This window comes from Lonchura striata, chromosome 1A, assembly GCF_050655825.1.
Source record: "Lonchura striata isolate lonStrDom1 chromosome 1A, ASM5065582v1, whole genome shotgun sequence".
Classification (NCBI taxonomy): Eukaryota; Metazoa; Chordata; class Aves; order Passeriformes; family Estrildidae; genus Lonchura; species Lonchura striata.
Genome location: NC_140741.1, coordinates 19,200,251 through 19,222,796, shown reverse-complemented (window position 1 = coordinate 19,222,796; position 22,546 = coordinate 19,200,251). Strand labels below are relative to the sequence as shown.

The following is a 22,546-nucleotide window of genomic DNA, read 5'->3' as shown; positions in this document are numbered from 1 at the left end:
TGTGTACTTCCTGCAATGATTACCATCTCCTCATATCTCATGCACCTAAACTTACCAGCAACCTAAGCCAAAAAAAGATAGATTTATAGTTACATTGAAGCATTATTATCTAAAAACAAACAAAACCCCCACATTTTTTATATCAAAACCAATGACATTTCTTATCAGCTGCTTCTGTTATCACTCATTAAGAAATCCCCATCATTTTATCCATTCCGAATAACATATCCAGTTTGACAGTTTCTCTCTTCTGGTGCCTGTGAGATTCTTGTCTATGTACTGTACTTATTTAAATGCTGTTCCTTTCCTACTTCTGCTAATGTCAAAAGGCAGCAGATAGAATGCAGTTTCCTATCTTGGAAAGCTGGTGTTGCAAGTGCCACGTGGTCTTTTTCAAGGCTTAGGCTGCTGTCCTGTCACTGGTTCAGCTGTTACAGAACAGTGAGTTGTGATTCCTTTTGCCCACAAGTGCTGCTGCAGAGTGAGCACAAGCTCTGGGCTGTGCTGACCTCCCTCTGGGCTCCTGACTGGCCACACACATAAGCTTTTGACTGACCCTTGACAAAGGGTACACTGCACCCCAGGCAGCAGCCTCTCAGTCTGCACCCCTCTCCAGAAGACAGCAACACACAAACAGCAAAGAGAGCAGCACAGAATTACAGTCTTAATACAGCACAACTCTCAAGCATGGCAGAATAATCACAGATATTTCTCTGACAGACAATGCTTGCTGTCCCCAGATTTCCATCTCTACACTGATATGAAAAAAAGGTGTATTTAAGTATTGCCTAGGAAAAGAACTCACAGAAGCATGTTAGAATCTCCCTGTACATCAAGTCTTCTATGCCCTGAGGAAGGCATTGCTTCTAAAGTCACAGAAAATCCCAGAGAAGGAACATGAGAAGAGAGGGTTGAAACAGGAGATGAAAATCAAAGACAAAGGAAGAAAAGCAAAGGAAAGGGCAGGGAAGGACAGAAGCAATATTAACTGTGGAAAGTTTGGTTTTAATCAAATATGTATACACTAAAAGATTGATGAGTGACTGTGAGGGAATTAAACATCCTCTACCAATATAAATTATAAATCATTGATGGCATGCAATATTGTCAGTTTGTACAGTGCTGTTCAAACAAGCAGCAAGATTCCTCACTTAACCTGCTTGGAGTTTATCATACAAGATCCTAGATACAAACAAGGCATACTCTGGTGAGTGAGCAGATTTTTTTGGCCAATGAAGGCATATGAAGCTCTACAGAGATGTAATTGTGGGGTCAAGGTAAACTCAAAAGAGACAAGACATAGAACTAAAGATTAATCAAAGGAGAACACTGGTAGAAGCAAGAAAGACACTCCACCAACAGTGATTGCCACATCATAATTCATTTCCCTTTGACTCTGCTCTTCATTCAAGACCAAACAGCAATGTGAAACAGGAACAAGACCAGAAGTCTAACAGCAAGTTTCCATTGATTGTTCCATCCCAATCTATGCTGAGCCACAAAAATACAGGCAGAGAGAGAACAATATCTACTACTGCATGTAACACACAACTGGAACCTCATTTTCACATGCGGAAGTTAAGTGATTTAGAGTAAGACCTCTAACAAAAAACCCAGTTTTCTGCACTGTAAATGGTAACTGTAATTGTGCCCTGGAGTGACAGCTCTCCACACTTTCACATACAGAAACTAAACTGGCTACCACAACAGGGATTACTGCTGCCACACTTTCCATGCCTGCTCTCCTTCTCTGCAGGACTTCTTAGTAAGCACTCCATTGTACGCAACTCTTCTTCCCCCACCTCATTTAAACATCAGCTCTATGACTGATGTGGTTGCTCTTCACACAGATCTGATCCACAGCCAGAGGGCATTTTTATACACCTGGGATGACCCCCTCTTTTATTGGAAATCCAACAGCAGCTGCCCTCTAGCACACTGATGCACCCCCACACCTCCCCAGACAAACACACGCTGCCTGAGCCTCCATGGTAGTTTCCTGCTGGATGTGTGGTTTTTCTCCGTGTGACCCATCAGTTCTCATCAACTCATGTCAGTGCCCTCTCCAGTATAAAAACCCCTTGATATCTGCACTGATAAGGTATTTCCCCTAAAAACCTTTTTCAACCCCCCAAATTCTGGTATTTAAACTATGCACTAAAAAAGAAGAAAAAAGAAAGAGCTATTTCACACATTTCCAAAGACAAACCCTGTTGGTGCTAGGCAATAGAGGGCCTCTGATAATGGGCTTAACTTAAATCCAGCTGGCAAATGCACAGTGGGACCTCTGAACACCCTGATTCTGCCTTGAAAAAACAGGGCACCTTTTCTCTGCTCTGACTCCTCTCTGTACAACTAACCATCCCCTCCCACTACTCCCCCACCCCCCACACCTCTCTTTGTTTTTCTTTGTTACCTACAGGCTTTTTGGCACTATTTAATCAAAAGAGCTTGTTTCTCTGAACTTCGCTTGAACAGCTCAAAGCTTTCAGTACTGCCTCTAATTAGCTCTCAACAGCAGGGCAATGGTAATGCTCCCCATGCTCCCCAGAGGCTTTTTCTACATGACACTGTAACTGCAGTCACAAAATGTGCCATACTACTGCAGGAAGCATGTCCAGTCAACACAGGAGGTATTATTTACACTGGGAATACACTTGAATATGCCTCCCTCAAGTCACACGAGCTCATTTACATTCTTCTGCTTGCAAAGTGTTTGAGAATACAGAATAGCATCTCCTTTATCTCTCTCCTTTATGAGACCAGACTCCTCTTGCTTCTGACATGAAAACTACCTCCTCCTTTCCCTGTGTAGCCTTCAAAGCAACAAATCAGTGGCAAGCAACCACGGTCCACATGCTCATGCAATTTGAAAGCGGCTGCAGGTGGTAACCTGACTTATAGTGTATGCATAGGTCAGAAGATTTTATTCCCACCGAGGCTCCTGGGAGGCTCAAATAAGGGGCCTGAGTTGCCATTAGCATCATAAACAAGTATCTTGCAGGAATTATTAGGGTGATGACAAACAGGTAAAACTGCACTGAAATCCTCCCATTGATTTCACTAGAGGGAGCTCAAAGACTGAGAAAACGGCAAATTAAAAGGTAATGCAGAGAGGAGCTCCCCTGGATTTAGCAGGAAAATCTGTTGCTGGTAAAACCTGCACTGAAGACGCAATGTATTTGTGAGTGGGATGTAAAGAAGGAGCTGAAAAAGGCAGCTCTGATTTGCTTCTCGTGAGAGCAGAAGGAACAAGCACACTACAAGACAACATCACAAGCACAAAGGAAGCAGTAACATTCACTTTCTCCACACTCTACTGCTTCATACCTGCAGCCTTTCTTATTCCACATACAAGCAGGACCAATACATTTGCTTGAAGTCCCTGTTTAAATTCACATCTTCCAAAGTTCTTCCAGCTCAGACCTGATTTCTCACAAGAGCTATTGAGGCAAGGAAGCTCTCTTCTTAGAAGAGGGCCTGTCTAAACAGTTCAAAAATTCCCAGGTATCACCAGTACAAACAACCAGCTCTGTGACCCAGCTCTCAATCCACTGAGCAGCTAGGGCTAAAAGATTCTAGGCTAAGTCTGCACAGCTGCCTATAAAACTCAGTAGGGACAGTAATATCCAAGCAGTACTGACTTACAGCAACAGGGGAAAAGATGAAAGGTATAGCAAACTCAGAAGCTAGGAAGAACTCCTGGTTCTGGAGCTCTGCCTTGTTTACAGAAACAGAAGATGAGTAAGAATTTTAAAGAACAAAAGTACTAGTCCCCGTGAACTAGTACTGACTGGTGTGCTTTGCCGTCCTCTACTTCTGAATTTGGCAGGACATTATGAGAGAAAAACAGCACACTTTTCAGAGACTCTGTCTCCTTTTTGCAGCCTTCCCCTACTCACCCTCTGTGAACAAACTCCCCTTTGCTGACACTCTCTGCTTCGATGCAAATGTCCATGAAGTCCTCAGTGCGCTGTGCAAAAAAGAATTCAGAGATCAAACAGTTAACATTTGAAAATGCCACACCCATGATACTGCAATATGTTCACACAATGGCCAGTCCTTTGTCCCACAAAAGGAGGCAGAAAATGTATTTCTGCATTTCATGCTTTATTCAAATCTCAACCTGAGGTTTGAATTAGAAATTACTGACAGTATTTTCCCATTAATGAATATTCAATAAATATCCCAAGAAGCAAAATAGTGAGTCACATGCTTGGCTTCTTGTTACATTTAAAGACAATAGCAGATCTCTTAGGCTTACTTATTTAATTTCTATTGAATGGGTCTTCCATGAATTTAAGGAATAGTACAATGATACAATATTTGGCCACCAAATATCACAGTAAGAGAATTTTAAACAATACAAATTTGAAATCAAAGTGTCCTTGGTAACAATCCTTTAAACTCCTTACTTATCTTCTTTCCTATTTACAGCCTGCCCTTAAACTGAGTATACAGTAGAGCTTTTTCCAGGAAAACAATTTTGATTAAGTTGCAACTTTTTTTATGTATTTTAATATTTTTGTCCTGGCAAAATCAGTGTGCAGATGCAATCAAAATGACAAAAGTAAAAATAAATGCATCTATTAGTGTAACTTGGTTTATTCCTTTGCTGTTCTGCAGAGGCACTGCCTGAGCTGCACCTCTATGGCTTTATCAGTTTCCCTTCAATGGGGCAGCCTCTGCAAGAATCTGAGGAGAGACACAGAGACAGGAGTGGCTGACAGCATTCAGCAGATATGGCCTGGTATTGATTCCAGAGAGCTGCTTTGAGGGCTACAGGGACAAGGGTTTCAAGAGGGACTTCAGTGCAATAATAAGGGATCCACCCTTGTAGAAAAAGAAATGCTGTATCAAGATACTTCCAACTCTAGAAATGGGAAAGGACAACTGGTCTAACATGAACTTGTCCATTTTTCTAGGCTATTCAAGAGACCTGAGAACCCTACATCCCTTCTGTTAAAAACCAATATTGAAGTGCATCTTGAAGGCCTAAGGAAGGCAAAACAAACAAAACAACAGAAAGAGTGTAAGGGCTAGGGCTAGTTTGTGCCAATCATATATCTGTTCTTGGTAGGTCTTTTACTTCACATCACTGGCTCCAATCCAGTTCAACAACCAAAACTCTTGTGTTCAAGAGTTCACCTAGAAACCACTAAAAAATACCCAAATACTAGTCTCTGTCTAGCTTCTACCATTACTAGGACACTGACAGTCCAAATCATAAACCATGATGAAGAAGAAACTTAAGTTCATGTGCTATATTCTAAGGAGAAACCAGACGAACATTAAAAAAACTATATTGGCCTCTTGTTTGGGCTCTTTTGGTCTGATCCTACAAGATAACCTATCAATATAACTCACGTTGTCATGTTATTAAAGACCCTGACTTCTAAGGAAGAAATATGTTGTGGTAAGTTAACCTCATGTTAACCTGGGTATCGTGGCAAGGGTTTCCTGCACCTTTGAGGAGAAAATGCAGGGAAGCTCATGAGTATAGGATCACTTTAATTTTACAGGAAAATGCTTACACAGACTAACATTATCCAAATAGCTTTCACAGCAGTAAAATTGCACCAAAACACAGGCATAAGCCAAAGACAGGTTCTAAAACACTGAATGAACAGCATGAACATGCTGAGGAGGTTATGACAGGAACATTTCCTTTGATGCCTTGCTTCTATTCTTTCAACCAGCTGCACTTCTTTTCCTTCAAATCAGTGTCCTTTCCCTAGCACCAATTATTTTTAACTCCACTCTGCGAGTCTAAAAAAGAGAAATAAAAAATTCCAGCCAAACACTCAGGCTCAGCTTCCTTCTAGCAGCAGTTGATAAAAGAGAATCTCTCTCACATAGATGAAGAAGAAAGGAATGCTTCTTGGTCTTTGTTTACTCATGGGAAATCCTAAAACTTCTACTTGGCTACTGAAACCTTGTACAAATTCTTTCTGATCCCACTGCATCCCAGTTTTACACTAGTCTCTTTTGCTTTCACACTGGATCTGAAATTTGCCCATTCCTGGATTCAATCACGAACTTCTTCTTGCATGAAGTAGTAAATGCCATTTATATAGACCCAAGAATGGGAGCAAGACAGGAAAACTCTGTGGGCAGGCAGCATTTGGAATCCAATTATGTTATGGCCTTACTGTTAGATCAAGCTGCCTGTTCCGAGTTGCAATGGAAAGCTCAATGGTGGACAGCTTCAGTTCTTCCCAGTTCTCTGGGGCTACCTCCTGGGGGAATTCTGTGTATCAGGAAGAGAAGGTATCAGTCATTAACTGTAATTTAATTAGACAGGTCACTATGAAGCAAATGTCAGACACAAAAATCAGTCTGAGTCATTCTGACCACTAGTTTTATTTCTCTAAAATGTCAAAATCTTAAAAAATTAAAAGGGAACTTAGGAGTACTGAAGAAAAGAAAAATAACATCAGCATTTTACACAGTATCAGAAAAGACTATCAAGTACAGTACATCACAGCCTTGTGAATCCTTATGTCCAGGGAATAACAGATCTGGACTGGTGACAGGAACATTTAGAAAACCCACTAAATGCTAGTACCAAAAAACCAGGAATCCAGTGTTCAGGAGTCTGTGGTAACACATTTTCTACTGGAGGCAGCTCCACAGTTCAATTCTCACATCCAGGTCACTTGGTTCATCCTCCCACATGCATCACCCCTGCTAGCCAAGGAGGAACAAGGTCTTTGCACTAGACTGTGCAAAATACCCACTTCTTCCTCCTGTGGCCTGACACGTGCACTGCCCAGACAACAGCCCAACCCAAGAGAGGCTCAGAGAACCCAAAGTTTATGGTACAGAAAGAATGTAACATAGATAAATTCAGGCCTTCTGCATGGCCCACATTTTACTGTTCTAATTAAAGTAACATTTTTGCTCTGTGTCAACTCTCCCCACCCTGGAAGAACAAGGGCTGCCCCTCTCTGCCCAGCTCACTAAGAAGCCATTCTGCTGGAAAATTTCATGAAGCTCACCCAGAAATGTCAAGTATCCTCAATGGATGCCTCCACTGCAAATGGCAACTCTGAGTCCAGGGAATGCCCTGGGTTCTTTACAAGTATTTGCTTATGATACCACAAACTCTGGCAGGGCTACTCTGTTCCATTTCTGACAGATGCCACTACAACTGTCTTGACAAAAACCACAGTTTTAAAAAATAAAAAAAAGGAAACAAACAAATAAATAACAGTAACTAAAAAGAGAGCAGTAAAGTAGACACGCTATCCACACAACACAGCCCTGGATCTGTTAGAGGAGTAGAGCCTGCATGTGAGTTTATGCCAGAACACACCCAGCCCACCTTTTGGAGATGACCAGTACGATCTAAGTCGTCTGTAAAGCCTCACATACAAAGGAGGTCTGGACGATTTCTCCTCTGGCTCTTCTGGAGGTCTCTCAGTTGGACCCAGGTACATGAGAGCAGCTTGATGTTTCTGAGGCCACTCCTTGGATTTACAATGGGAAGAAAAGACAGAAGATAAAAGGGCATTTTGTTTAGGGCATTAGCTGTTTATTTTGTTTAGTCCTGTAGCCTACTTATTGTGTACTCACACGTAGTCCTGCAGAGGTACTCAGAACCCCACCACTGCCTCAGCCTATTTTATGGCTCTCTCCAGTCTCCAGGTTCATTGGTGAGATGACATTTCTGCAGCTTCAAAAATATTACCCACAGTTCCCAAATCCACTAATCTAACCCTTCCCTGCACAGAAGCAAGGGCACTTTCCCCTCTATGAACAGAGGGTGAAGGGATGTTTCCTTTGCTGCTGATGTGGCAGAGCGACACAGCTGCTTCTGGCCAAAGGGAACAACCCAAACCAGCCAGGTCAACAGGAATGTCTGAAAGCACAGCTGGTTTCTGCATGGCAAAAAGGCAACCTCAAAGAGCAACTGCTCAGCAGGATCCAATGCAAACAGACAGAGCCTACAGTGCTGTGTGCAGCCAAGGGACACTAAAACCTGACAGGCCTTTGTTCTCCAGTAACTCAAACAATTCAGACCTGACCTGATAGTCAGGTGCTTCTAAACAGCAACAGAACAGCTCTTAAGGCAAGTCACATGAGCTTTATAAATTATCTTTAAAAAAGGGAAAAAAATTAAAAAAAAGTACTAACACATTATTCTTGGTGATACTTCAGATTCCAGTACCAGGGTTACAGAACAACCTTAGTTTTTGAAATATCTCCAGACACCGACAAAGTTTATTTCCTGTCATTGTTTTGAAAATAATTTCTGAAATGCTCCAAACATATGACTTAGGGAGGAAATAATTTAATTGTTTTTTAAATTTATATACTAAAACAACACAGCCAAGAGCTCACATGAGCTCAGTATAATTATTTTTCTATGTGCAAAACTTCAGAAGTAGTTTTGGATCATATAGCACAGGTTGTTACAACTATTTCACTTCACATCTCTGAGAGCAAGGAAGGACTCCACTCTCATGCTTACATAATAAGCAGGACAAACAGAGGTTGTATCAGTAGGGCAGTACACAAAAAATAAATATTAATGATTAAATGGAAAAGCAGCAATGCTGTGAGAATTTAAGCCTGTGTATTTTAGAAGAGATTATAACACTCATAACAATGCCCCTACCAGTATCAGAGGTGATATTTTCAATTACACTTTTTTTCAGCTATAGGGTCATCCTGTTTCAAGAAACACCCCCAGCAAAACCAAAAAGTATGAAGTGTGGAGCAGCAAACATAAGCCAGGAAGAGGTTAAATTCAACAGGCTGTAGAAATTAACAGAATGATAACTTAAGAGGCACATAAAGCAATGTGAATATCACAATTAGGTGAGATCAGGTAGAAAGTTTTCTATCTAAATGGCTGAAGAAGTGGGCACTTCTCTTTAGCCTTTAGCAGGTTAAACAGATCTTTTTAATGTACAATTAATAGCTCACCAGAGAAATCCACTATCACCAGCCCCAGCTGAGCCTAAGGACTCAAAGGTAGTGAGAAAGGAGGTAGACAGAAAAGAAGAATAGGTTTCTACCTAGAATGGCAGAACACAGAAGCATAACCTTAAATTTTCTGTGGATGAGAGGAGGGGGAAAACCCACCCCAAAACTTTTCTGGATACATTACTATTAAGTCTCCCTTTACAGGAGCTGCCTATAAAAGGAAGCGTTGGCATTGTCAAAGACAGCATGGCTAGGCTGCACTACTTGAACTACTGTACCAGCTCCTGGGCATTTTCACTGCCTTTCAGGAGGTTCCTTATATGTTCAGAGAATAGGAAACCCATGTGAATGAAAATGCCTTACCTTTAATGCAGGTCAAATTTTAATCTTTCCAGGATCAATTTTAAGCAACAGAAAAGTTTAAGGCGAGATAAAAGCTATTCATCTTCATGTTCATTTACTACACAAGGAAGCCTGATTATCAATGTGCATGAGCAGTCTAATTATAGACCCTTCTGCCAGATGAATAAATCAGACTGAAATGTTATTACAAAGACTGTTGAGAAAATGTGGCTGAGCACTTTAGCACTTCACTGCTGCCCACCAGTTTCACAGGGGGTTATTGGCTTCCCCTGGTGATCTTGCAGCAAAAATTTTAAAATATTTTTAAAAGTATTTCTCTTCCCCTTTCTCTCTTCAGAAATAAGTCTATCAATTGGTAGGCTTTTTAGCAAGTTGAGTTTTAGTCCCATTCTATATTGTTACCAGAATCCTCCAGGAAAGCTTGCAGATAGATTATACAAAGCAAAGTCGCCTGTTCATTTCCCAAACAAAAACACTTTCCTCACAATTAATGTTTACCTTAAATGTACTGAAAAAATGAGCTGCTTTGGTTTTCAGAGGCCCAAGATACCAGTACCTGAAAAAAGAACAGAAATAGAACTTCTAAGATATTCAGGGGTCAATACTGGGAAAGGGAGAAACTTCATGAAGTCAGAGTACAGACTTGTTTGCCACTGAGTCAGTACTCCCTGACAACCTTAAGCTCTTTGCTACTGTAAGATAGTTTCTACACATCACCAGCAGCCTAGCAGTGACATCCCAATCCTGAGTTACACATCACCAAAATGCAGTCTATCATCTTCACTATGGGCAGCAGGACATCTCACTATCAGAATTTTACTTTGTTATGTGAGACAACTGGGGATGATTTGAATGTCTGTGCTCTAACAGCTGGTGGTGTACATCTCCACAATATGCAACACAGTATATTTACAAAGGTCAGAGGAAACAAACAAAAACCCCAAAAGCTTCAGTGACAAAAGAACCAGCAAACATTCATTAGCCCCAAAGGATTCTCACATGGAAAATAGGGTTTTACAAAATAAAACACCTGCCAGCCACACAGCACAGTATAGAATCTAAAGATGTGACTGTATTTAGGCAGGCTTGGCACACATTTTGATCACTGTCTTTCACCAAATAGGGTCAATAAAGCACATTGAGCACCACCACCAGCTCAAGAGTACTGCAGATTTAACGATCTCATGAACCATTGAGGCATGCAATTGTGCCACCACTCTTCTCAAGCCTTGAAATGGTCTGTAAAATAGTAACAGCACCAGGTCTCCAGCAGCACAGTCCATAGCAGAGGGATAGTCAGACACAATTCTGGAACTGTGTCTTATGGCTTAACTCCCTTTGAGTTGTTTTCAGTTTAAGATCAGCTGCACTGGAACACACCCAATGTTTTTAGTCCAATAACCCATCTCTCACAGGGAGCAAAGATGGATGAAGTGGGAAAGTATAGAAACAGGACAAGCACACGAGGATTTTGTTTCAAGCAGACTCTGAGCATCTGTTCATTTGTTGCTGAAGTGCTTTCCAAGCTGGACATGTTTCTCTGCATTCAAAAACATTTATGGAAGGAAGCAAGGCTTGAGGATGTTCATGTGCCTCATGCACCAAAGGCGCTGTCATGCCTCCAGCACTGAGCCCAAAGGACTCTTACAAAATGGAAGTGCAGCAGGGAAAGATGTGAAGGCTGACACCAGGAGAGAACTGGGACATGGGCAGGGAGCCCAGCAGGAGTGTGGAGCAGAGAGAAGTGCACTTCCTTGAACTAGGGGCTGCAATTAGCAGAAGAGCCTGCAGCACAGCCAAGTCAGCACCTACACAGCCCATTAAGAATGTCCCTTGCTTCCCAGGGACAAATCTGACCATTTACTGCATCTCCCTCATTCCCTTTTAAAACTACTCAAATATTTGCCAGGCAAACTCCAGAGGTTTGCCACTTCTTCCTTCCTGACAAAGACAGCTCATTCACAAAGCTGCATTTCCTCCATAAGAGTTTGGGGAGTGAGCTGCTTTGGCTCTGCTGCTCCTTCAGCAGATAATGCCTGTCATTTGATACACAGACAGTGACATGTTAAATGCCCATTTGGAGAAAGCCCAATAATTATGAGTTTAGCATTCAGAGAGCAGTAATCAGATAGCACAGTCCATGCCATCTCTGGCAGGAACCTGAAGGCATTTCTACTGCATCTGATGTCCCTGGTTGGAATTGAGTTTCAGAGTACACACACAGCTTTTCATTGGCAGATGATGAAAAACAATGGCCAATTACTTTACTTAGATTTTACTCAAGGGAGAGATTTTCTCCCTCTTACAATCTGAATAAAGTTCCAAAAGCAGATACCACAATGCAAGAAGAAAGTAAATACTTAAAAGAACAGGTCAGCACCAAGTAAGCGTTTATTTCAAATTACAAGAATTCTGATACATCTTACACTCCCCTGTGTGCAATGCAAGACCTAGCAAGAGTGGGTGCCTCTGCCCTGTCAGATGCCTACATTCAAAAAAAGACTTATTTGAGAGAGGAGAGTGTGTCTTTTGAGGCAACAGATACTAAAAAGCGTACAGTTTCAAAAAATAGTATTTTCTTACTTGCTAACTTTAACTCCTGCATCTCTGTAAGATCCCCATCTTAAACCAGAGACTGCAAACACAGGCTGTTCCTTTTCTCCCTATAAAGAAAAATAAACATTGCAAAACTGTTTTCTCTTACGTTTTTTCCAACTTTATTTTCTGAAGTTGGAAAAATAGCACTGCTACATAAAAACTTCTGTTAAATTTCTACACAAATTTAACAGAAGTGGTATGACAAAGAGCTAACAGCAATAAAGCTTCACAGAATTTAAGCACTGTAGATTCCATCTGCTCCAGGAAGGAATAAAAGAGGTGAAGTTTTGAACAGGTAGCCTGAGTTTGACTGCACACCCAGCAATGGCCATTTCATGTTGTGGATTTGACTGTTAGCCAAAAGCAAGGAGCTCTGCACAGTGACTGTCCATTCTACAACTGAACAGAAAAATCATATTCAGTAACCATACAATGCATAGTCAAAGATTTTCCCATTTTGCATTTTTCCATTTGTCAAAGAAAGCTATTAACTTCACAATTCACATGAATGCATCAAATCAGCAGACAGCTACTGCTAACTCTCATCATTGCTACAGAAATACCAGTGTAGTAAGTTTTGTATTCATCAATATTCTCTGAGTCTCAAACAAAGGCAATGTCGAGGCATTCTAGTGTTTTCTTCTGCATAGATTGTCTGATGCCACAGCACATGGTGGAGAAATGACTGCCAGCAGAACTGCTGATATCATAAACTAAAATTCATAACAGCAATACACAGAGGAAAACCTGTCCATGTAAACATAAAAACATCAGAATATGAAAGTTTTAGGAACATTGGTTTCCAAATAAGAGATGTTTTCACCTTGATCTGCAAGACATCAAGTGGAACTGTCTCTCCTTTCAAAATGGCCAATGTAGCATTAGTAATATGTCTGCAAAACAAACAGGAAAAAAACAAAGGAAAACAAACAGGAAGAAAGGAAATGAGTAAGCCTTAAAACCACTTTTGTTTTTTCAGCAAATTCCACTATAAGTCCAGGTAGGGCTTTTTTCCAGTAAAAGTAAAAACCCCAGGGAAATGCGCCACACTTAACTGAAATCAGAAAGCAAAATGAGTGGTTGCAACACATGACAAAACCTAACAAACAGCAAAATACACAAAACAGCAAAAGGAAATTATCAGCCTAAGCTTTTGAGATGTTCCTTCTTTTTGTGCTAACCTGGCAGGTCAGAGGCCAACCATGTTACCTCCTGTTTCAGATACTTAAAACACACAAAGGACCCAAATCATAGTTTTATTTTAGTGGTAACAAGTATTACAGCCTGGGAGAGAATGGGACAGCATGACTGGTCTCAACTCATGTGTCTCAGGTTGAACTGCACTAGTATGTGATAATTTATTTTGAGGTTTTTAATCAACATAAATCTACCTATTAGCAGCACTTGTATTGTTTAGGTCTCTATTAAGTTGTGGACAGTAGCCAAGGCACTTTGTCATTTCAAGTTGTAAAGATTTTGTAACCAAAGTCCACTAAATAGTCTGTGTTCAAACCTTGAAGCATATACTTGATTGAAACCCCTTCCTTATTTTCAAAGTTGGGTAATATTTAGTCTCCACACTGCATACATTTCCAGTGTCTCAGCTGGACAAGTAAAAATGCAGTTTTCATATCCAGCCCAATATTCATTTGAATCAGTGGGAGAAACTGCCCTGGGTTTCATCAGGATTACAATACTGAGACAGATAAGGAAGCTGTTCTTCCCACAGCCCATCTTCACTCCCAGCTCTTATCTTTCTCTAAGACCTTTACACTTCCTACACTCCAAAGTAAAAGAGTGCTGAAGGAACCAAAGCCCAAATATTTCTTAAAAAAATATCACTTCTGCACTTCTCAACTCAGGCTCTGTTACCAGTGCAGGTTGTTAAGCAGCCCATTGACCAAATTACCTTCAACTTCACTGGTGTGCTGCAGTCCCAGCTGCACAGTTCATTACCTTGGCACAAGATCATCCATTTCAAACAGCTTCTTTAGAACCCAAACATAAATGATTATTTTAATCTTAGCTGCTGATTACAGCCTTGTCCACCTTTCTGAGCTTCAAAGCACTCTGGTAGTTTAATGAAGGATGTTATGCCAGTCGACTCGTGGGTTTTACGTATGATGGATACCAGCAAGGGTTCCACAAAAGACAATGTTAATGAGTTACTGGGAGAGTGAGAGTGAAAAGATTCCAGGATCAAGAAGAAATATATTTATTATTATGAGAGGAAAAGAAGGGAAAAATTGAAAAGAAATGAAGTGTGGGGAAAAGAAAGATTGACTCCCTTTTCTCTTTCTAAGTGGACAAAACAATCCTGCAACAAACTGAACTGCAAGCAACAGATACCACCAGATTGGACCATATTGAGGATGCTGGAGATAAGACCTGGGTTGTTGGATTACTGCCAGCATCAGTCCCACCAAGTCAGTTCTGCCCTGCAAAAGTCAGTAATGGGACCCAGCCTTTCCCATATTGTTGTATGCCTTACTTTGCAGGTCCTAACCAGGCAATATGTGGACCAATTTCTAGAATTCTTAGACTGGAGAAGGGTCAGAAAGAGGACTTATTTTTAGCTTATTTTGTTATATCCTTGCTATATTCTTGTCATATCCTTTCAGCTATTCCTAAGAGGCCGATTCTTTTAATCCCTTTTTCTTTTTAAACTCTGAGCATCACATGATCACAGAGAAATTAGCCACAGCAAATAATTTCTAATAATACATACACTTCCTTCTTTTAATTTTTAGTCAGTATTTGGAAGTCATTAACTCAGGTAAATCCAGAGAATTATCAGGCTCTGCCCAGAGACTGCCAACTTCTATGTAACACGGAAGAAAAAGAAAAGCATCAAGCTACCAAGAAGCACTGCTTCTTGAAAACAAATAACCATGTTTCAGAAACATGTCATACTTACTGGACTTGATTTGTGCTCTCAGGGTACAGTGTGTGGCTCAAAGTGCAAGTTTTTCCAAGGGGTATGAATCCTATAGGAATCTTACTGAAGGCAGCCTGGACAGATAAGGAGAGTAAATTAACACTTGCATGAAGCTTCCTGTGTGGAGATCACAGCTGTGTCTGGCATCACCCCTTTGGCACTGAGCACCAGGCACTTCCTCACACAATGACTCAGAACATGGCACCCAAATCTGTGAAGCCACCACTGCCAACTGGGTACAAAGGAGTTCTCTGTAATCATTAAGAGCATTGTTACATGCATTTTGGCAGCCACATCCCAACTAGTGCATGGATTCTGTCAGCAGTCTGCCATCTTTCTTAATACTGATGGTGTCATCACAGGCTCCGAATCCCTTTTACCCCTGCAGAAATCCTGCTCTGACAGAGTAACCTTGCACAGCAAAGAGATTTTCTCACTTAAGGAAAGGAAATTAATTGATTCCTCTGCCATCCAAATAATGCAGCAACAGAAGGTCTAATTTTTGGAAGTCACTGACCATATTATTTTTCTGTACAGCTGTTCAGCAAAAGGGCTTGTTGAAGGAGCAAGTTATTACCCTGTACTTCATCTCAAACCTTGATTTTTGAAGCGCGTCAGCAAACCAGAGCAAACTACCCCATACCCCAGTGCAGCATACCCCTCCTGGGGGATGCTGCCAGCAGCACCAGGACACAGCCAGTCTGCAGCCACTTGGGAATTTCTCTCTCACAGCACACCCAACCCCTCTCCCCTGCTGTGTCTGTGTCATCTGAGAGTGCTAACACTCTCAAACACCCTGCTCTCATTTTCTTCAGCACTGCTTTGCAGTGTGCAGATGCGAGGCTGTTTGCAGCTCCTGCAGTCAAGCTCTGCTCCCTTGGCTGATAGGAACAGGGCTTCTGCAATACCTTGCACAGGCTCTTAGGCAGGCAACAGTGGTGGGACACCTCCAAGGGAAAAAGGAAGCAGGGCACAGAGAGAGGGAGCTCGAGTGCAGATCTCTAATCCTAGGACAGAGTGACACGAAGGACAAGAATTCCTTGGCCAAAGACATGAAGTGACACAGTGACAAATACTACAATGCAGTATTGCACCCATAATTGTGCTGGATGCAGGATTTCCTACACTACTGCAAAACGAAACCAAGCTACATCAGGATAAGAAGCCAAAAAAATAAAGAGAAAATAGCCAGTAGAGCCTCTAAACTTTGCTTCCACTATTGTCGGATTAAAAGAGTCTCAGGATCCAACTACAGTAATATTAGATTTAAAACAATGATGTATCAGAATTTATATAACTAGCCTTCCTTTAAAAATATTGACTTGGTTGCAGAGTCCCCCTTGTCACATTCAGACAAAGCAAATGCCTAAACAGATACAATTCCAGCTGCCAAGGGTATCATCATCATCTTGTCTGGATCATTTAATTGAGTTTTTGCCAGCTCCTGCCAGAAGGTTTTGGGAACAATGATTCCCTCCTTTCTTCAATAACACTGTCCTCCCACTTTAAAAAGAAAAATCTCTCTCATTTCCATTCAGAGTGATGCACCTTGAGAGGTCAAAATTTGCTTAGTACAGCCATCTGCATAGGTAGGTATGCACTGCTTGAAGAAACATCAAAGCAATCCCAAAGCAGTAGGAGTGTGACCATAACTGAATTTGGTTTCAAGTCTGTACAAATACAAGAAAAACATGTACTTTTGCCCAATGCTTGTGCCAAACAAAGTGGCATGCACAGCTGGTCTATGGGTCTTTGAAAATTGAGCATTTGGCTTCTCTACAATCCCTGCTCTGACGCTGGAAACTTCCCAAAGCCGTAGCTTGGGAGTCACTGCACTCCCTCAGAAAGGGAACAAAGAACAGCAGGCAGCATTGCAGGACAGCAGCCCAGCTGGACTGTTGCACAGCAAGCTAGCTCCAGAGCAGTAAGCAAAGTATTTGCTGGAGGCAGCTGAGGCCAAGAGATCACAGTGGATGCACAAGACACTCCAAGAAATAAACACAATTTTTAAAATGACACCTTCTCACCTCATCTGCTCTACGCAGAAGTCCAGTTATGACCTGAAAAACATGGGAAATGCTCTAAGAATTTTATTTTTCAGTTACAGTAAGAAGCTATGAAATTCTTAACCATGTTTACTCTTTGAGAAGATTTAAGGAGCAGTTACTCTTTTATGAAAGGCGCTACAGTTGTTTACATGGGAAAGGAGGAATGTTCAGCCTGCAAACATGCTGGAAACAGCAGGTTTATGACTGTGCCTGAGCACATGCTGGTACCACAACCAATGGCAGCATAAATGTTTTAAGACTGAATGAATCTTTGCATAATGCAAAACCAGCACTGGTCAGTACAATTAACAAAATGCCAGAATGAACCTACAGATGTATTCTGATCTCTTTCTCTTAAGGTCATTGCATTCATTTAGCCATTGTCTTATGAAATCAGTAGTTAAAAAACAGGAACTGTTTGAATATAATACAGTCTTGAAAAAGAGAGTATCCCCCAGTTCTGCTCCTGCCATTAATCATCTTGACAATAGGCATTTATTAAATACATTCCACGCTTTGTTATCATTCCCACATAATTTTTAAATTATCTGATTCACACTTAGTAAAATATGCATTCCTCTTGGGGAGTTTATAGAAAGGAAGGAACTTTGAAAATCAAACCACTACAACTATATCACACAGAAAGTTAGAAACATGTCCCTCCAAAGAGTTTGCTCATTCTAGAATAAAGTTCTGGAAGACATTTATGTCACACACATTTTTACCCCCACTCCCATAAACTCTTAAGACTAACACCAACAAGCAGGGTGTTATGTCCCCAGAATATTAGAACATTTACTAAAAGCACAGATTCTAAACTGGACAGATCTCTAGGAACAGCTGTTATGATGCTGCTACATTGCACAGATTCAATCTTCTTGCCCTCAGCCCAACTATGATTCTCAACAAACCAGGCTCCTGCAGTACCTCTTGGACTGTGCCATCTCCTCCTGCAATAATGATCAGATCCGTGTTTTCCATTAATTCCAGAAGCTTTTTTGCTTGTCCCTCATAATCAGTCTGAAGAAACAGAGATCCAAACATGAGGACTCAAATGACTATTTTTAGTATATTTCTTTTATAGAAAAAAGAATCATCTATCCATCTCGTTAACAGTTATTTTTACATAGGCACACAGTACTGTGTATTACTTACAATCAGAGGTTTTTTCAACTTAGAAAACCAGTTTGATGCATAATATAATATGTGCAAGTAAACACACACACAGAGGTTAAATGAAACACCAGAGCAAATCTTACTCAATAGATCAGAATACTACAGCAACCATCTTATTTCAAGGTAATATTACATTGAAACAAATCCAGAGGCCAATCACTTGCAGAAAAATTCCCACTATCTTTAACAGCCAAACTGCTCAACTGTATCTCCTGAAATACAACTGCACAAAAGGCCTGACAGCCACTGACAATGGATTTAGCAGGAAAGAGTACTGACTTTTTAAACCATCAAAACTGTTTTCTACAAAATTCATGTCTTTTACAGAGCCATCTCAGCCTCACTTCCTTGTCCATCTCTGTTTTGCCAGCTTGTGTGTTGGGTCTAACACTACCAAGCATGAGTTTTAAGTCTTGCAAAATGATTTATTCCCTTAGGCCAGGACTAGGTATATTTAACAATCAGAGAAAGGGATTAATAAAAACAGCATTTTAATACTAAACCTTGCAAGATTCTAAGACAGAAAGATGCATATTAGAGTACTTTGCTGTTAGGACACACTGAATATTAAGCAATCCACATATCACAGCCTCAAAAAAACTGCAAAAAGATCAGAACCCCTTCAATGTTTTCTTCTCTTTCCAACATGTTTGTTAATTCACACCATTTAGAGCTCAGTGTTCTGCTTTCATGGTGGTAATGTTGAATTATTTGCAGAGACACAGAAATAATTTCAGTGTAAAGGTAAAAGGTTATTTTTAATTAATCTGAACAGTTCAGCTGCATGCCAAAATTCCTCACTTTTCAATTCTTCAAGTTCAGGCAGAAATGACAAAATGAACAGCAATGGGTACGCACCACTAGCCAGCACTCAAATATTTAGAGAGTTTTTTCTCAAACATGAATTATATAAAGACTGCTTTAGACAGACAAACAAGCATATGTACTGCTTTAGCTGAAAATTAAAATTTCACTACACTGTTTGAAAACTAACTGTGAATTAAAAAGATTAGGTATTGGCCTAATATCTCAGTATTTATTTCTTCCTATAAGATGTCGACAGGACAACTGAGAATTTCCAATGCATACAGATTTGAATTTTAATTCTTCAAGAGGAGAAAGAAGAGAGTCACTATTTTTACAATAGCAGGACCTATCAGTTCTTACCTTAACCACAGTTACATCCAAGCCAGATAAGTGCAAGATTGGTGCAGCATTCTTTTCAAAAAGGTTCCCAGCTTTGCTAAAAATAACAAAATAAAAACTGTTTAATGATGTCTGTGGCTGAAAAAAATTAAAAAGGAAAGAAACAAATGAATAGCAAGAAGAAATCTACTTAAAACCAAGCATTCAATCTCCACAATCAGTCACTTAACCTGACAGGAAATATGAGATTCCATGTGGTTCAAATGTATTATATTTCTAGTCTCATATCTCAGATGTCAGGGTTTTGTTGCAGTTTATTAACTGCACAAGATGCTATCTAGCTTTTGCCAAAAATCATTTAAAAAACCCATTAAAACAAATTAAGATCTCCAGAAATAAATTTATTAGAAAATTAATGACTTACAAAGCACCAGCCTTTAGGACCACAAAGAAGGCCCATGTAGGCTTTAAGAAGTATTTTTAAAATTCCAATTATTTATTACTACATATTGTTAAGTAAAGTTAGAAGCAAAACTCTATCTGACCTCTTTTATTATAGGACTGATAATTTTATGCATGTCATTGCATAATAAAATCATTCTATCATTAACTATAAATTGTTTACAAGTAGAAACATGAGACTTGGTTAATACTATGCATTTTCCAGACTCACAAAAGCATGTGAGTCCGAGCACTTCCTTGTCAGCTATAATATTCCCCTCATATTGGTTGTAACAACTCTCTGCCCCTCCACAAAATGCAACTATTCCAAAGCTTAGCTGATCAGCAGAAACAGACACACATCACATCCAAGATTATGGTTTTTCTGCTAATGAGCACGTAAAAATAGCAGCCAACCTCTTCCAGGAGTCTTGCTCCAAGCCCATATTTAGCCTCTCAGTTTGTGGGCAAATCCCTTTCAAGGGCAGGTTCCCACAGAAGTAAGATCACTTCTTGCCAACTTCAAGTCTTGAAGCAATCAAGGTCAACTCTTATTTCTATAGTTTTTGAGGATGGAAATATATCACATGCAAAAGTTTGGAAGGAATACAAAGGAATTCTACATACGAAGGAACGACAAGGGCAAAAACACAGGATTAAAGAAAAAAAATGAAAAATATATATACATGTTTAGAAATCCTTCTTCCACCACAAGCAACTAATTCTATTTCTCATCCCAATATTTTTGGTGGAATAAAGTTTGGCATGGTTACATAGCACCAGCTTGGCATCAGAGGGAGGCAAAAATGAGCTCAAAAATCTGGCTGGCTTTTATAGTGGATAGCAGAGCAAAAATACAGAAAGAGTGCTCAAATGGGAGTGCTGGGAAGGGGGAATTTTACCCTTTGCAAGCTGCTGGGTTGAGGAAGACTGTTGCTTTCTTCAGTGGCATAGTGGCAGGCATCAGCTGGTTGCCAAAAGCCTAAGTAAAAGACAAAGAGCAGGGCTCAGTTTTTCTTTTAAGCACACTGCTAAAACAGTTCAAAATAATATACCTCTACAAATGTCAATGGGCTTTCAAGCCTCATGACATTCAAATGAGTTCCATCTTCAGCCATTGTACAGGTCTCTTATTCAAAGACCTGCACTCTTAGCAGCAGCTCACATCACTGGCATAAATACTCTTGAGCTCATTTTTACAATTCCACCACCATTTTGTTTTTGTCAATCTCTGGTTTTCTGCAATGGGCAGAAATCCAGGGAGCTCTCCTTGACTCCAAGGTTACTGGATTTTCTTTCCTTATGTAATCTCATACACCTACCTGCCACCTCCTTTCTGCATTCTTTCCAACTTCTGAATTTTAATTCCTCTATCTTTTCTACTCATTTTGGTATTTTCTATGCTTCAGTTTTTGAAGACAGAAAAGATAATTACAAGAGAATCTGCCTTGACCTATAAGCAAGTCCACTGTTTCTTACACTTTTTTAAACTAATCTCTCTCTATAAAAATCATTCAATCCCTCTTCAACTTTTAACCCAATTCTGAAGAGGTGTCTCAATTTTAAATTCTTTGAGAGTTTGTCTACAAAGCCTCTTGCACTTTGTACCCATTTTCAAAGCTGTTCAGCATAGGCAAGGAAATGCAAAACTTCCACACACATTACATCCTGCTACAAGCTTCTTCTTAAAGGCATCCTCACTAACACACCAAATCAAACTGGATTTGAACACAAAGAATACAAGGTATTCAGCAATAACATCCAGAAGCCCTAGAAAGAGCAGGAAGCAAAGACTACTGTGCTGAACATGGCCCAGTCAACTGTCCCTGGCTTTTTCCCCCCTTTACCTTGACAGTTAATGCTCTAGCAGGAATTTTTATATTAAAGGAGGTGATACTGTACACAAAGAACAGTATATTTTAGTTGTTGTTAGCAGTTCAAACTTATTATTAATTCCACTTGCAAACTTTGCTCAGGAAGCCTCAATTTAAAGAAGGGTAAAGCTGGCTGTGCTGCTTAAAACATCCAAACTTCTTCTTTAGGACAGAAAAAGGGTGAGAGTTTGCTGAGAGTAAAGAAATCTTCAAAATAAGTGAAACAAATCTATAGGTCTTAAGCTTTACACAAAGATCAGCTGGAAAACAGACCAACTTATTATATTGCAATTTTTGGGTGGGAACTGGGGAATGAGGGCCCTCCAGCATATTACAGCTGTTAGAAACATCTAATTATTTGCTTAGGGGGCATGGCATGATGTATCTGCATGCTCCAAACAATTTAGCAAGGCTCTAAACAACCCAACAAGGCTCATAAAGTTTTATTAGTAATGATATAATTGCTTCTTTATGTAACATACGTAGACATTTATGTTATATACAGGGGCATTTCTAAAGCAAATACTGATTTGTAAGACAGGAAATAAAAAATAATAATGAAATATTCTAGAAGTCTTTCAAAGCAGAACATAAGTAAAGGCAACTTACAGTCATACCATAAAAATGGTTATTAAAAATATATATATATGAAGGTATAATTTAGTTAAGTCAATGCCCTTTTCACTTTCTTGTCACATGCACACTTCCAGGTATTATATTTCTGGACTTCTAAAATGACAACCACTATTCTACAACTTTGAAAATTTCTTTATACAAAGCTTTTACAGTGCTTTATGAATACCAGCAAAAACTACATTCTTTTACAGAAAACTATCCTTGAGTGAATTGTTTGCCAGCTAAACAGCCCCTCTTTATACATGCCCATAGTTCAGCAATAACACGGTCAATCAGCAAGACTGACCTGCCAAGGAAGTCAGCTGACACTGACTTATCCTAGAGACAGAGGTATAAAATGTTAAAAATATGATAAATGGGTTCTTTATCATAGAATCTTTCCATAATCATTT

General features: G+C 40.0%; 1 protein-coding gene across 6 annotated transcripts in view; it reads right to left on the bottom strand.

Annotated features, from left to right (window-relative positions):
- AGK (acylglycerol kinase) overlaps positions 1-22,546 on the bottom strand; it is a 36,956-nt gene that overhangs the window by 2,747 nt on the left and 11,663 nt on the right. For all 6 annotated transcript variants that reach the window (XM_085568214.1, XM_021552022.4, XM_085568216.1 and 3 more), the window contains 11 exons: positions 20,547-20,626; positions 19,225-19,300; positions 17,809-17,901; positions 16,861-16,893; positions 14,813-14,907; positions 12,719-12,788; positions 11,881-11,960; positions 9,796-9,853; positions 7,328-7,472; positions 6,153-6,250; positions 3,903-3,973 (listed from right to left, as the gene is read on the bottom strand). In XM_085568214.1, the coding sequence (XP_085424340.1) occupies positions 3,903-3,973; positions 6,153-6,250; positions 7,328-7,472; positions 9,796-9,853; positions 11,881-11,960; positions 12,719-12,788; positions 14,813-14,907; positions 16,861-16,893; positions 17,809-17,901; positions 19,225-19,300; positions 20,547-20,608 (881 nt within the window). In that variant the 5' untranslated portion in view covers positions 20,609-20,626. The remainder of the gene's footprint in view (positions 1-3,902; positions 3,974-6,152; positions 6,251-7,327; positions 7,473-9,795; positions 9,854-11,880; positions 11,961-12,718; positions 12,789-14,812; positions 14,908-16,860; positions 16,894-17,808; positions 17,902-19,224; positions 19,301-20,546; positions 20,627-22,546) is intronic.